Raw genomic sequence first — 13,083 nt, 5'->3', positions numbered from 1 at the left:
TATTGGCACAGTGGTGCTTATTTTTATGCTGCTCTTTGCCATTGTTTTCAAGCTAGGAGCATTTGGCCTTTATTTCATGTAACTTGTGCATACCATAGTTCAAATGCTTTCATTGTGCTTTGCAACCAAGCACTATTTCATTTGATTTTATTAAAGACATGTCTGCAGATGTACTGTCACAAGAAAGAGCACACTGCCCTCTAGTTACAGTTTATTGAAATAGAGAAATGTGCAAGTTGTGTAAACTTTAGGATCTTGTTACTGTAACATCACAAAATTGTCTCCTTTTCTCTTTGCGTCAAAAACATAGAAGAAGAAAGCCAAGAAAGCTGAGAAATTTAAAGCAAAGCTCTGTTTAGAGACATCTTGACAGTGACTGAACATTGCCATGCAAAAGCATATCTCACTGCTGTTGCTTTATTTTCTTTTACAAGTTGGAATTTGTATTAACACAGCCAATAGACAAATCACCTTCTACTAATCAACTTTAGGCCTTGATGTGCTTGGAAATGACTTAAAAGTAGCATCTGTAGCATACTTAATTAGGTAACCCAGTCTCATTGCAGACTGAGCACTCCCATTGCCATTCTTCACATTGTCAATCTCGATAAATCTCCAGCACAGGAGATGCGTGTAGACTCCATGTGTCATGTGTGGATCACAGCAGGAGTTGGATACCTTGCTACTTTGGAAAGCTTTGGGGTTTTTCATAGTTTCACAGCAGTCTCAGGTTTCACTGGTTTTTCCTCTTTGCCTAGTAGGGCTAAGCTATTGTCTTACACCCATGTGATCATGCTCTGTTTAATTATTTGGCTCTTCTTTTTTCCTGCTGATGTGAAAGAATTGTAAAACAACTACCTGCTAATGCGCCTCACCACTTGTTGTAAAAACAAATATTGACTTGGAACGAAGTTCCTCTGGGAATACAGTAAAGTACTGTTGCACAAATCTCCGGTCAGTTGTAGCACCTTAATTATGCATTGGTGTCTATGTAAAGCAGATATACTTCTAAGAGCATGTAGATACTATAGAAATAAAATTCTGATTTTTCTAGAACAGGATTTCAGTAATAATGCTATAAATAACTAAAAATGAATTATTTTGTTGTTGTAAGCAGGATTACTATAAGAATATAAAATATGCGTAAAAATAACTATAGTTTTAATCATAGATGCGTGATCCATCTGATTTGTTTAAAATTTTCAATACAGACTATGTGGAATGGTTTTATTTTTGTGTTAAAATGTTTGTAAGAAGGAGTTATTGTTCCTAGATGGAAAAATGGTAGGGCATGTGACCTAAAAAGAGGTTCAAGAGCATTTTAATTGATCCCCTTTCTTCGGTGAAGTAGGACGGTGATAAATAATTAGTCTTCCCTGAAGCATAATGAATAAGTTAGGCTTCTGATGAAACTTCATTTAAAGTGTTTTGAAGCAGACTTTTATATGTTGCATATATGCTTTCCCTAGTTACCTCAAGCTCTAACCATCTAACGTCAGCTTATCACCAATTAAAGCAATTTATATGTTTTTAAAGGTCAGAAATAATGCCTCACAACTTTTCTCTAAGTAAGGGATGAAGCATCCAGTCCTGTGAGTCGCTTTTGGGATGGTCAGTTTGAAATGAAAGGAGGAGAAGGATGCTTAGTAATTCTTGAACTGGGATTTTTAATTTTTTTTTTCCAGAGCTAGTACTGACCCAAGTTCTTCAGAAAATACTCTTAATAACCTTTTATTTATCTTTGGGAACCTTTCCATGGTCAAAACAGCCATCCCCTTTTGTTTTTATTCTAAAAAATGTGAACTATGGTAACTGAGCCATAGATCAGTTTCTGCACAGTCAGGTCTGTCAGACTGCATGCATTTCACAGTGAACGTGATCACCTGAACCGTGGACTGAAATCCAACCCTGTGCGTGAGGGATGAAGTGGATCTGTAATATTTTGAGCCCTGTTTTGATATTTTGTCTATTTCTCCTTTTGGAGCCAGGTAAAGGGTCAGATAATTAAGTAACATACTGTATATAGAAACAATAATTGGCTTTTTTGTTCCATTGCCATTCATAGAAAGAGAAGTAGTCTTTATCAGTACTATCTTTTGCTTTCTGGTAAACTAGCTGGAGCTATCCATGTAGTCTATATGACCACTGCTTGCTTTCCTACTTCCAAGTCCTTGAAATTTATCATGAAGTAGAGAGCACGTTCCTTTTCCATTCCCTGTGAATAAGGCCCTTCTTGTTTCTTCACTGAAGATCTTCTACTAGTTGTCAACATGGCATAAATTCAGCAAGGAGACCTGGCAGAAATACACACCAGTCCAACTACCATTATTGTGATTTAAACTGATGACTGAAGAATTGCAATGAGCACAGCTCTGCTGAATACTTCTGCGACTGTAACGATCTCACCAGACTTGCAAAAAAGAATCTGAGCTGATACAATGAATGGAAACAAGAATGGCATCTTATTCTTGTAGCTGTATTTTGATTACTTTGTGGAAAGACCAGAGGAGGTGATTATTCACGTCTTAAGGTGAGGGAAATTGAGAACACAGTTAAGACTCCACACGGGGCATGGGAGTCCACATGGTCACTCCAGCATCAGCAAATCCTTTGTCAAGGCAATGGACCTGGTTTGCCTGGAATCTATACTGCGTGCTACTGCAACACAGTAGTAAACGATAGCTCCTTTCCATGTATGTGTAGTACCTCAAGCAGAACGGAGCCTCTAAGCGTGATGGTAACAGTCACAGTTAAGTAAAAGGGTCTGGTCCTGCTGTGCAAAAACTTCCTGCATCCAGTATCTCTTCTTACTAGGGATGTGGAATAAAAATGAATTTATGAGGCAATATAGTAAAATGCAGTGCATTATCTGCCAGCCAATTCAACTTAATCTTGCTTAAATCTTGTTCCTTGAGAATAAAGAGGGGTACAGGTATGGTAACAAGACCCAACTTTCATATCTTCCATAGCACTGAAACCATCCTCTGATATGTGGCCAGGAATACTCTTCTGCAGTGTTTCATACAACAATAGAATGCAAAATAAAATAAAAGTGATATTTTTCTTAACAGCTGTTCAGAGCTAAAGGTGTTTTTTCTAGAGAACTTGTTTCATTCTATAGTAGAAGCAAGACATACCGTGATCATAAGTTTCTTGATACTCACCTTTCTTTGTTGTTGAAAAACTACGCAAATTAGAGTCTTGATAATTTCAAAGATGGGACTTAACCCTAATTTTGCTTTTCTTCTCTTCAGAGGTTAAACGTGCTGTGAAGATTCCTGTGTTGATTGGGTCTGGAGTGACTTTGGAGAATGTGAGGAATTACTTGGATGCAAATGCTCTAATAATTGGTTCGTATTTCAAGAAAGAAGGTTATTGGGCAAATGGTGTTGATCCTGACCGAGTAAAGAAGTTTATGGAACACATAAGTAAACTGAGAGAATGAGTTTGTCAGCAAACAGTATTTTTCTGTGTATAAGTGCAGTATGATACAGCGTATAGAATTAATGCACAAATGTGTGCTTGAATGGCTAATAACATTAAATGAAAACACACATCATCTCCATAACTAGCTGGGAAACACGGTGACACTTTACAATAAACTGGTGCTCTGATGTTTGTTTCTAGGCAGCACACTTCTGTGGCACTCAAAGCCATCACCAATGCAAAACCAACTCTCTGAAGGCTTGTGTAATATATTCTCTCCTATAAGTAAATGGAGTTTAAGAATTTGTAGTAAATATTCATCACAGGTGAGCTGCGTTTTGTTTTGCCTGTGAGTACAACAGGATGCTCTAAGTTTACAGCTAAGAGTATTGTAAATTGGACAAGTTAATTAGCCTTTCAGTTTCCCCATCTGTAAAATGATGATAATAGTACCTACATCACACGGGGTTTGTAAGACATAATAAATGAATGAATGTACAGCACTTTCATCTCCTCAAATGAAGGGCTCTATTAAAGTTCAAGATCATTATTTTTTCATTAGAATTGTGCATTTATTACAAAAATGTAGTAATTGTATACCATGCAAAAATTTAAGATAATTGGGAAATTGATTTACTTACAATACTTATTAGAGAATAAATGTAAATATTTAATTACATTTTAAGTAGAGTTGGAATTTAGTCAAAATGTTTTTGCAAAAATTGGAAATTTTAATAAAGGTTTATTGTTATTTTTCAGCAAGTTCCTACAGCTTTGTACCCCTCCAGACTAGTATTAGTGATGTTAAAAACTGCCAGGTTTCTTCCAATACACAAGGTGTAATTATGACAGAAACCTTTCTACTAAAGCTGACAGGGAAACACAGATTTTCATTTTCCCTGTAAAATGGAGAGGAAAAATATGACAGTCTCACTGTGTATGTCATAGAGATTCCCCTTGAATTTGATCTTTTAGCTCTAAGGAAGTTTAAAATAACCCAAGAATACCTGTTATGTCATGGTTGTATAAAATGTGGGCATATGTTTTCATTCCTTGGGACTGGGAGATAAATTTGTCCTCTGGGATCTCTCTCTCTCTCTTTCCTTGACATCTATGCATCAGGCTTCTGCTGATGCTAATGAAAGTTATACTGTAGATATCAAAGCAAGTATACAAACATGGTTTTTGTGTCAGCTGGCAGAGTGCCCATGCTTCTCAGAACAAGAGATACATCCACCTTCCAAACGCAAAAAGATTTTCAAGAAATTTAGTTTCATTAGCATAATAGTGATTCCAGAACATCACAGTATGAGATTGTCTTCTCATGCTTCTGTTTTCTGGACTAGTCTGTCTCCCACATGACTCCCATCAAAACCAGTGAACTGCCTTTGGTGTGCTGACCTCCTGGAAAAGAGATTCTTTAGACCCTATGACAACCTTGGCATTCTTCTGCTTTTCTCTCTTTTCCTCCTAAATATGCTGACAAAGGTTCAATGCATAGAAATCCTTTCAGGAGCCTGTTTATTGTGGCCAGCACTACTTTTTCAAAGTCCACATTTACACAGGCATTTTAATCTGCATGTGTTTGGACTTCCATCAAAACTAACAGTTCTGTCCCAACCACTTGTCCCCACCATTTCTCTTGTGCCAGCAGGAGCATTTGTGTGGCCTCATGGGGATCAGGAAACTGATTCTAGCTGAAAGCTAACCCAGTTCTTGTACCAGCCACACTTGGGGGGCGGATTTGGGTCATCTTCCTCATTCCTTGCATCTGCAGCTCTAACTCCAAGCTGCTGGTATAGGCAGTGCAGAATTATTTGAGGATCATGAAGATGCTTTCTAAATCTGCCTTCCACACACTCATTCACCCACAGCATATTTACCAGGTAAAGCATTGATCTGATTTAGTCTTTAAGTTCTTAGCCTGAGTAATGAGTTCCATCTTATGTCCTCTTTATTCAGAAAACCACCACATTAAATAAAAAAGAAATAATTTAGATATCAGTAATATCAGTATGCTTAAATCAGTACATATTTTTCACCTTTGTGTATTTAGGACTGTTTTCAGGCCTTTCACAAGTTGCATGTATTTCCATACATCATTGCACAGAAGATTTAATGATGGTTGTCCCAACAGGTATTTTCTAATACAATTGTTACCAACTTTGAAAGTTTTCAGTAAACCTGTAAGCTAGAAAGGCTGACATGTAACCAACGAGTACTAGCCAGTGCTCTAGTGCCATAAGAAGAGTAAATACCTTCAACTAGTCAGCTGAAAACTATAATCGATATACTGATAAGGATTGTTCAGTGATAACTGTCATGGTTTAAACCCAGTCAACAACTAAGCACCATACAGCCACTTGCTCACCCTCCCCCCACCCTGGTGGGATGGAGGAGAGAATCGGGGAAAAGAAAGTAAAACCCATGGGTTGAAATACAGAGAGTTTAGTAGGACAGTAGAGGAAGAGAAAATAATAATGATAAAAGAATGTACAAAACAAGTGATGCACAATGCAATCACTCACCACCCGCTGACCGATGCCCAGCCTGTCCCCGAGCAGTGATCGCTGCTCCCCAGCCAACTCCCCAGTTCATATACTGGGCATGACGCCATATGGTCTGGAATAGCCCTTTGGCCAGTTGGGGTCAGCTGTCCCGGCTGTGCCCCCTCCCAGCTTCTTGTGCACCTGGCAGAGCACGGGAAGCTGAAAAGTCCTTGACCAGTGTAAACATTACTTAGCAACAACTAAAGCATCAGTGTGTTATCAACATTATTCTCCTACTAAATCCAAAACACAGCCCTATAGCAGCTACTAGGAAGGAAATTAACTCTATCCCAGATGACACCAGGACAATAACTATGCTTAAAGAAACTGATTACAGTTGCTAAAAGTCATATTCATCACTGTGAGTGTGAAAATATAATGTGTTACCAGCATGTTTCTTGAATTGGTTTCTACGCATTCAAATCCTAAAAACCAGAAGTGACTGGGACTCAAATGGGTTTTCGTCTGAATAAAAAGGGTGGTGAGAACTACTTCAATGCTGTATGTAAGGTCCAAATGAAGTAATGTCATACACAGTAGTCTTTGTAAGACAAAAACCCTAATGAGTTGGTGTAATACTCATAACATGCAATGAATACTGTAGACAGCACTTTCACTGTCAGGATTTCATTTAACACACCACTGTGTAACATTTATGGAAGGAACAGCCCATAATTTGGGTCTGTATTGTTACATATGAATGGTAAGTGCAGAATTTAGGGAACAGAAGTAAAAGAAAGCTGATTTTAAAGCCTGGAAATGTGACTGATCGCCAACTCTTTGTCATTCTTTGTGCTGAAAGTATTTGTCTAGCAGCATTAAGCATCTGCTTGCCTGTTTCACACAGATGCTGTAAGTAGAATTTGACCTTTTGTTCAGAAAGTGTTTGAATATTTAATGTAAAAATATTAAGTTATCAGAAAGGCTGTCTCTTTTGGGAAGAGTGTTCAATTTTTATACAGCCCAAGTTGTTAAAGTATTTTGGAGCATGAACAACTTCAGAGCAGAACAAAGCAGGCAGTGCTAATGTGTAGAAACTCCAGAAGTAAATAACAGCTGTTCAAGAAGACTTCTATTAAATATGTATTAATTAATTTGAAGTGCATCACTTACATATGTGAAGAGATTATCTTGTGTTAATTTACATTAAAACACACAGCACTTGTTAGCCTCATTACAGTATCCTAAGTATATCCTAAGCTATCACCTCATCCTACATTGAGCATTTTGTTGGGTGTTGATTGCTTTCGATTTGCCCTTTTAAAATGTCAGATAGTGGCCTCCCTTTCTTGTTGCATCTCTTCTTTCTCTCAGGTTTTGCTCTTGCATAGTTACTGTACTTACTCGTGTCCGTTCTGTGCTGAGCAGAAAAAACTTAAAAATAGATTGTGAAAATATAACAGTAATTGCCCACAGCTCAGTTCCCTAAGGTGCCCACCTGAACTTCACGTGTGGTTCTCGCTGTTAACTTATGAACCAGCAGAGAGAATATAAGTGTCCGTTTGTGTAGCAAAATGACTTTACGTGAAGATTCAGTATCACCTTTAGTACAGGAAAGACACCTAGTAAAATGGGGGTCTCTTTAGTGAAATTATAGATAAATAAAACTCACTGGTAATAATAGACTTTGTGGTCTAAATCAATGTATAAATCTTAATAAACCCTCATTCCATTCATAAAACTTAAATATTTTTATCTGGACCTAATAAGACAAGTGGTTTTTAACCTATTTTGGTGCTGAAAATATGTAAGCTTCTAAGATTTACGGATAATTTTCAGAGATTTTCTTCCCTGTGTCATTTAGGCAGCTGATCCAGCTGCTAGGCTGTTCTTTCATCCCATTATTTTGACTCTGCAGACACCCTGATTACAAGTTGGAGTCCAGTTCTTGTTTCCTGCACCTATTCCAACAACCTCCTCACTGGGGGGGAAACTGAGGAATATAAAGGACTTGCAGGCAGGTCCTGGCAGAGCAGGAAGGGGGAAGGAAACCAAAATATTTGGCTTTAGCAAGATCTTGAAGTCCATGACAAATTGCTACATTACATGGTTCTCGAGAGAAGTGCATGGGGATGCTTGCTGTAGCTTCAGGTTGTTTGCAGCCTCTCCAGTTAAGACTTCACACCTAGTGTGAGTTCACACCTAGGCTATGTTTCCAAGATCACCTCTGCTGGTATGTGTGCTTAGGGAGGTGTTTTTTCCTAAATGAAAGCTGAAGTTTTGCAGGATAATTATGGCAATAAGGGGTGATATCTGTAGCAAAATCCAGGCTCAGAATTCACAGCTCCTTGGTTTAAGAGCAGATTTAGATGTATATATATCTTCAAAAAGAAACCATTAAAGGTTTGCATTACAAAAACTTCACTTAATTCCTGCACATTTGCCCTAACATCCAGTCAGTGTTTGCTGTGCTGAGGAACTTAGAAGTTGAGCTTAGGGACAGAACTGCCTGTGGCATCTTTTTGTTGCCTGTTTGCAGTGCTCATCTATGTGACCTAAATAATACGTTGTTCAGAAAGGGTGGAGAATTGGGCTGAGATACTCTTTTTGTGGGTTAACATGCAATGGTGTGTAGTAGAATTGACCCTCCCCTCCACTCTACGGTCCCTGCTGCAGAAATACCACTGGAACTTAAAATCCTTCAGAGAGAGACAGAGCTGGATTCCTGCCTTAGAGGTGTCAGGGAAACCTACCCAATTAGCTCCTTGCTTTTATAAGAACCAGTGCTTGTACTGGGGCTTGCAAGAAATTGTTCATGCTGAGGCATTATGGAACTTCTCTCCATTTTTTTCCCCTACTCTTAACCATTGTTGACTATTAGTGACAAGGATTATTTGATCCTTTGAACACTTGTTTTAGGGATGAAAAGCCTATTTCCCTCAGGATGTCTATTAAAGACCTCTGTTAGGACTAATAACTTCGGTCACATTCTCATATGGTGACTGGGTAGGAATCTTCTATTGAAAAGTCCATACTCGGTCAATATTAAGTTGAAAATGTTGCATGGTTTCCTGAAGGCATTCATATTCCTGACTTCATCTGTCAAAAAGACTTTGACACTCACTCACTCAGGTCCAGACAGACCTATTAAATACTTTCCTTGGATTATTCTTCAGCTGGCAAAGTTACTACTTGCCTATGCACTATCTCAGACCGGTGCCTTTGGGGCACTGAAGTATTCCAGCCTTCAAAGATGACTCCCTTTCTCCCCTGTGCTTTGCTCACAGATGGAAAACCATCGCTCCTGCCGCTCAGCCTTTGTAGGTCTGCAGCAAATAGAGGAAACAGAGGCAGCAGCTGAACTAAAAGTAAGGCCAGATGGTTTCTAATGAAATGTTGGGAGTAATAGATGCTTTTTCACCCCAATCTTTAAATGCATAGATAATTTTAGGGAGAAAAAAGTCTTTCTGCAATGCAAATAGGAAAGCCCTTCGCATGAGGCAAAAAGGCTGCAATTCACAACATAGTCTGTTTCTTTGCTTACAGGTTGAAGCTTTAGAAGTAGTAAAGGTAAGGAGAGCCTAAGATGTTTCTCGTTAAACACTTAAGGATAGGAAAAGATATGTGAGGGTAATTATCTTGATTAAAAATCTGTTGATCTCATTAACAGGTAGGTTTCTTTCAAGACGTCAAAAAGGGATTTTGCTGATTTGGGGTGAAACTACTACTCTCTGTCTATGTTTAACTTCCCTCTTTCCTGTCACTGTCCAATTTTCATTGTTTCACAAAGTAAATTCAGCATCAGACAGCAAATGTTAGTGTTTCATAATTTCTTTTTCCAGAGGATGTCACTCTCCTTTAAATGAATGGGACAGAGATGCTGTTTGGTTGGGTGGATCGCTGGGTTATTGGGTGTTTTGTATATTAAAATACAACTCCTACTCCTGTCCTACTACCTGTGCAAAGGGAGATGGAATATCCAGTGTAGGGGGTAGGAGCTGATGAATCAGTGGGTATTTAGGACCTTTTTATTACTTAGTGAACAACATTAAGCGTAAAAGTGTAAGGTAAGTGTACAAGAAATTTTAAATATCTAAATTTGCCAAATCTGATATGAAATTAAGTGTTCAAGATAGTAGTTAAACTCAGCATTGTTTGACTTTGTGCCGCAGTCACTCTATTAGCTGTGCAATGTCATACTGCTATCAGGATGAGGTCACAAAACAGAGGACACTGGAATCGTGTTTCATACAAATGTAGGAGGAATCCCAAATTCAATAGTAAACAAGGGTGAAAAAGAAGGCAGCACAGTAAGGGCAAGAAAAGATGCTCAAGTTTCCCGCAGTTCCTGCCTCATTGTTTATCCCAGCTTCCTGCTTTTTCAGTTTCCCTCTCAAGCCTTTCTTGTGCATATACATAGATTATAGTATGCAGAGGACTAAGAATAAGCTGAAGGCAGAAACTGACTTAATGAAGACATTCTTCTGATAGAGAAAAGATTTTGTTGTCCACAGATGCGCAAAGAAAAATAGAAAAGCAGCTGCCCTTAGAAATGGAGTAAAAGTAGAGATGAGTGCCACGTCATGACGCTTTAGTCAAAATCTGATGTGTTGAAAGTCTTTGAGAGGATCTGTACTGTTGTACAAGGATATAACCAAAAGGAGAAACAATAAGCTTCTGCTGGAAAAATACTGCAAGTCTCATGTCTTAGATACTGTCCTGAATAGTGCTGACTTTTTGTCAACTTTCAGCTGGAGAATAAGGATAAAAGGAAATAGCTTTCAACCGTCCTGTTATGGATGACAATATTAATAACCAGTTTCATGTCAAAAACTTCTGTTTCCTTAACACCAAGCTATAGAGATATAGTCAGGCGCTGTCGTCTTCCAGAGGAAGATTCTGAAGGGCAGAGGTCCTCATCTCATTAGTTTCCATCTCTCCTCTGCGGGTAGTTAGTTTGTCTTTCCTGAAAGCCTTTGTGGGCAGAGACAGCATAAAGGTGATGGAAGAAATTTATGTTGCAAGTGGGTGGGTAGGTGAGATGAAGCAGAGCTCAGATAGAGCAATCAAGTGAAGGCTTTCTGGGTCACCTGGCCTGCAGAATTAAGAAACTAGGGATGTAGCTGGTCAGTAACAAGGTATTAAATTACAGAGTAGCTGCACTACACCCGTGAGGTGGTGAGCGCTGGAGTTCGGGTGAACTGGGATGGCTTATTTTCCTCCTTGCACTGTCTGTTTAAAGTGTCAGCTGAAGCATTCATGAGAGCAAATGCAGCTGGTGGCATTTGGGCTGTGGAAATTATCGTTTGTAATACTTCTTTAATAGTAATTTGAGAGCTTAAAGAATTTTATTACTAATATTTCAATTGGACACTGAAAACCTTCAAGTTTCAGGAAAGAATTTTTTTTTACACAGCCTTGATCAAATAGCTAAAAATATTATAGGGTTCCTCTGAAGCACTAGCCACGGCTGCAGCAACGTACCCAGTGAAATAGATCAGTGGTCCAATCTGCTTTGACAACTCCTATGTAACTAAAAATAGGAGAAATAGAAGAGAAAATTTGTAGGGCTGGTAGTGGCTTGTATTTTTCAATAATTTATCAAGATTCGAGAGCACAGATTTCCTTTGGGAAATATTAGTTCTTAGGTTTACAAAGTGCCTCAGTTGTAAATACCCATAAAAATGACAATTTGGTAGGTCGTATTTATTCTTAAGCGGGTCAAAGGACATTAGCGTATTCCTACTATATAAATCTGTCAAGTACAAAATTTCTTTATGCTCCCAAATCACAAAAGCGCCTCTTACAGTCAAGGAGAAAATGTCGCATTATTGCCAATCAAGGACAACAAGCAAGCATATCGATCTCTACCCAATAACTTTTGCCCTGCTCGCTGTTTTTATCACTGAAACTGGACACATCAAGGGATTGGATTTAATATATACATATAGTACTGATTTATTACAGGAGGAGAAGTACAGTCTGGCCTTACTTCTAGCTCAATATTTTAACACTTATTTTACTCCTTGCATGGAAGCTTGCAATGACTTTTTCTACAGCCAAAGTGTATAACTTTCAGATATCCCTGGATGTGCACAAAACTTCAGCTCGTAGAGGTACACTGACTGCTATAGGTGTACATGCATCCTGCATTTGGTGGTCTTACAGTCTTGAGTCTTGATTTTAAGAGTTTATGTATGTGGAAGTCTGTAGCAGGGTTGCTGTTTCAGAGAGGCATAACTGAAGATCAGCTTGGGGAAAGGGGAGGGGAGATTGGAGGGCATATAGGCACAAAAGGTCTGGGTGCTGCTTGCTGAGCCTGGTCTGAAGATGCATTGGCTTTCATCTCATCTGTGGAGCTGTGTATGTAAAGCCTTATGTATAAGGGCTGTTTACCAGTCACAGATATTGGAATGCAGCAGAGGGCTAGCATCGTCCTTTTGGTCTCTTTTGTTGGTAAAACTTTATATTTTTTGGTCATTTTTTGTTGATATCTGCAGATCACTGCAGAGGATTTGGCCTGCTCCACAAACACAGCACCTTTGAACTCTCTGTATACAGGGATAACCATGGCTTATGGTAGAGGTATGATCAATGAATTACTTCTTGGAAGGCAAATGCATCTACAAAACTGAAGGGAAAGATCTTCACCACAGAATTACAGAACAGTGGAGGTTGGAAAGAGCATCATCTAGTCCAACCCCCCGGCTCAAAGCACGGTCAACTAGAACAGGTTGCTCAGGATCTTGTCCAGACAGGTTTTGAATATCTGCAAGGACGGAGTTTCCACAACTTCTCTGGGTAGCCTGTTCCAGTATTTCAGTGGTCAAGGATAAGCTACTGAGTTAAAAATACAGGCCATGTAAGTCAGCAGGAGCAGATACGTGCTAATTTTGTTATGATAAATGTATGAAATTAGTATCCTAGAGAGCAGCCAGCTCTCTGTTACTGTGTAATTGTAAGTCCTGATGGCTTTTTTACCTATCTGGGCACAAGATGTGAGTTTTGATTGCTCTTTGGGCTCTTAAGAGCTGGGCAACTCTTCCATAGAATTAATGGGTGCAGAAGTAGCTGATGGGTTTGCTGCTCATGTTCATGATGCTGTGGAGAAAGCTGGAAAGGCCATACCCTCTTCTGCGTTACTTCCTGATGGAGCGGCCAGAGGGAC

General features: G+C 39.0%; 1 protein-coding gene across 7 annotated transcripts in view; it reads left to right on the top strand.

Annotated features, from left to right (window-relative positions):
- LOC142413956 (uncharacterized protein F13E9.13, mitochondrial-like) overlaps positions 1-13,083 on the top strand; it is a 54,252-nt gene that overhangs the window by 21,930 nt on the left and 19,239 nt on the right. For 2 of the 7 annotated variants that reach the window (XM_075510711.1, XM_075510712.1), the window contains exon 7: positions 3,255-4,116. In XM_075510711.1, coding sequence (XP_075366826.1) covers positions 3,255-3,445 — 191 coding nt within the window. In that variant the 3' untranslated portion in view covers positions 3,446-4,116. Of the gene's footprint in view, positions 1-3,254; positions 4,117-13,083 lie in introns of those variants that run through there. The other 5 variants (XM_075510715.1, XM_075510716.1, XM_075510714.1 and 2 more) reach the window with 3 other exon arrangements.

The sequence above is a fragment of the Mycteria americana genome, chromosome 8 (genome assembly GCF_035582795.1).
Source record: "Mycteria americana isolate JAX WOST 10 ecotype Jacksonville Zoo and Gardens chromosome 8, USCA_MyAme_1.0, whole genome shotgun sequence".
Taxonomy (NCBI): domain Eukaryota; kingdom Metazoa; phylum Chordata; class Aves; order Ciconiiformes; family Ciconiidae; genus Mycteria; species Mycteria americana.
Note: the sequence above shows the minus strand (reverse complement) of the source record. Positions and strands in the feature narration are given on the sequence as shown.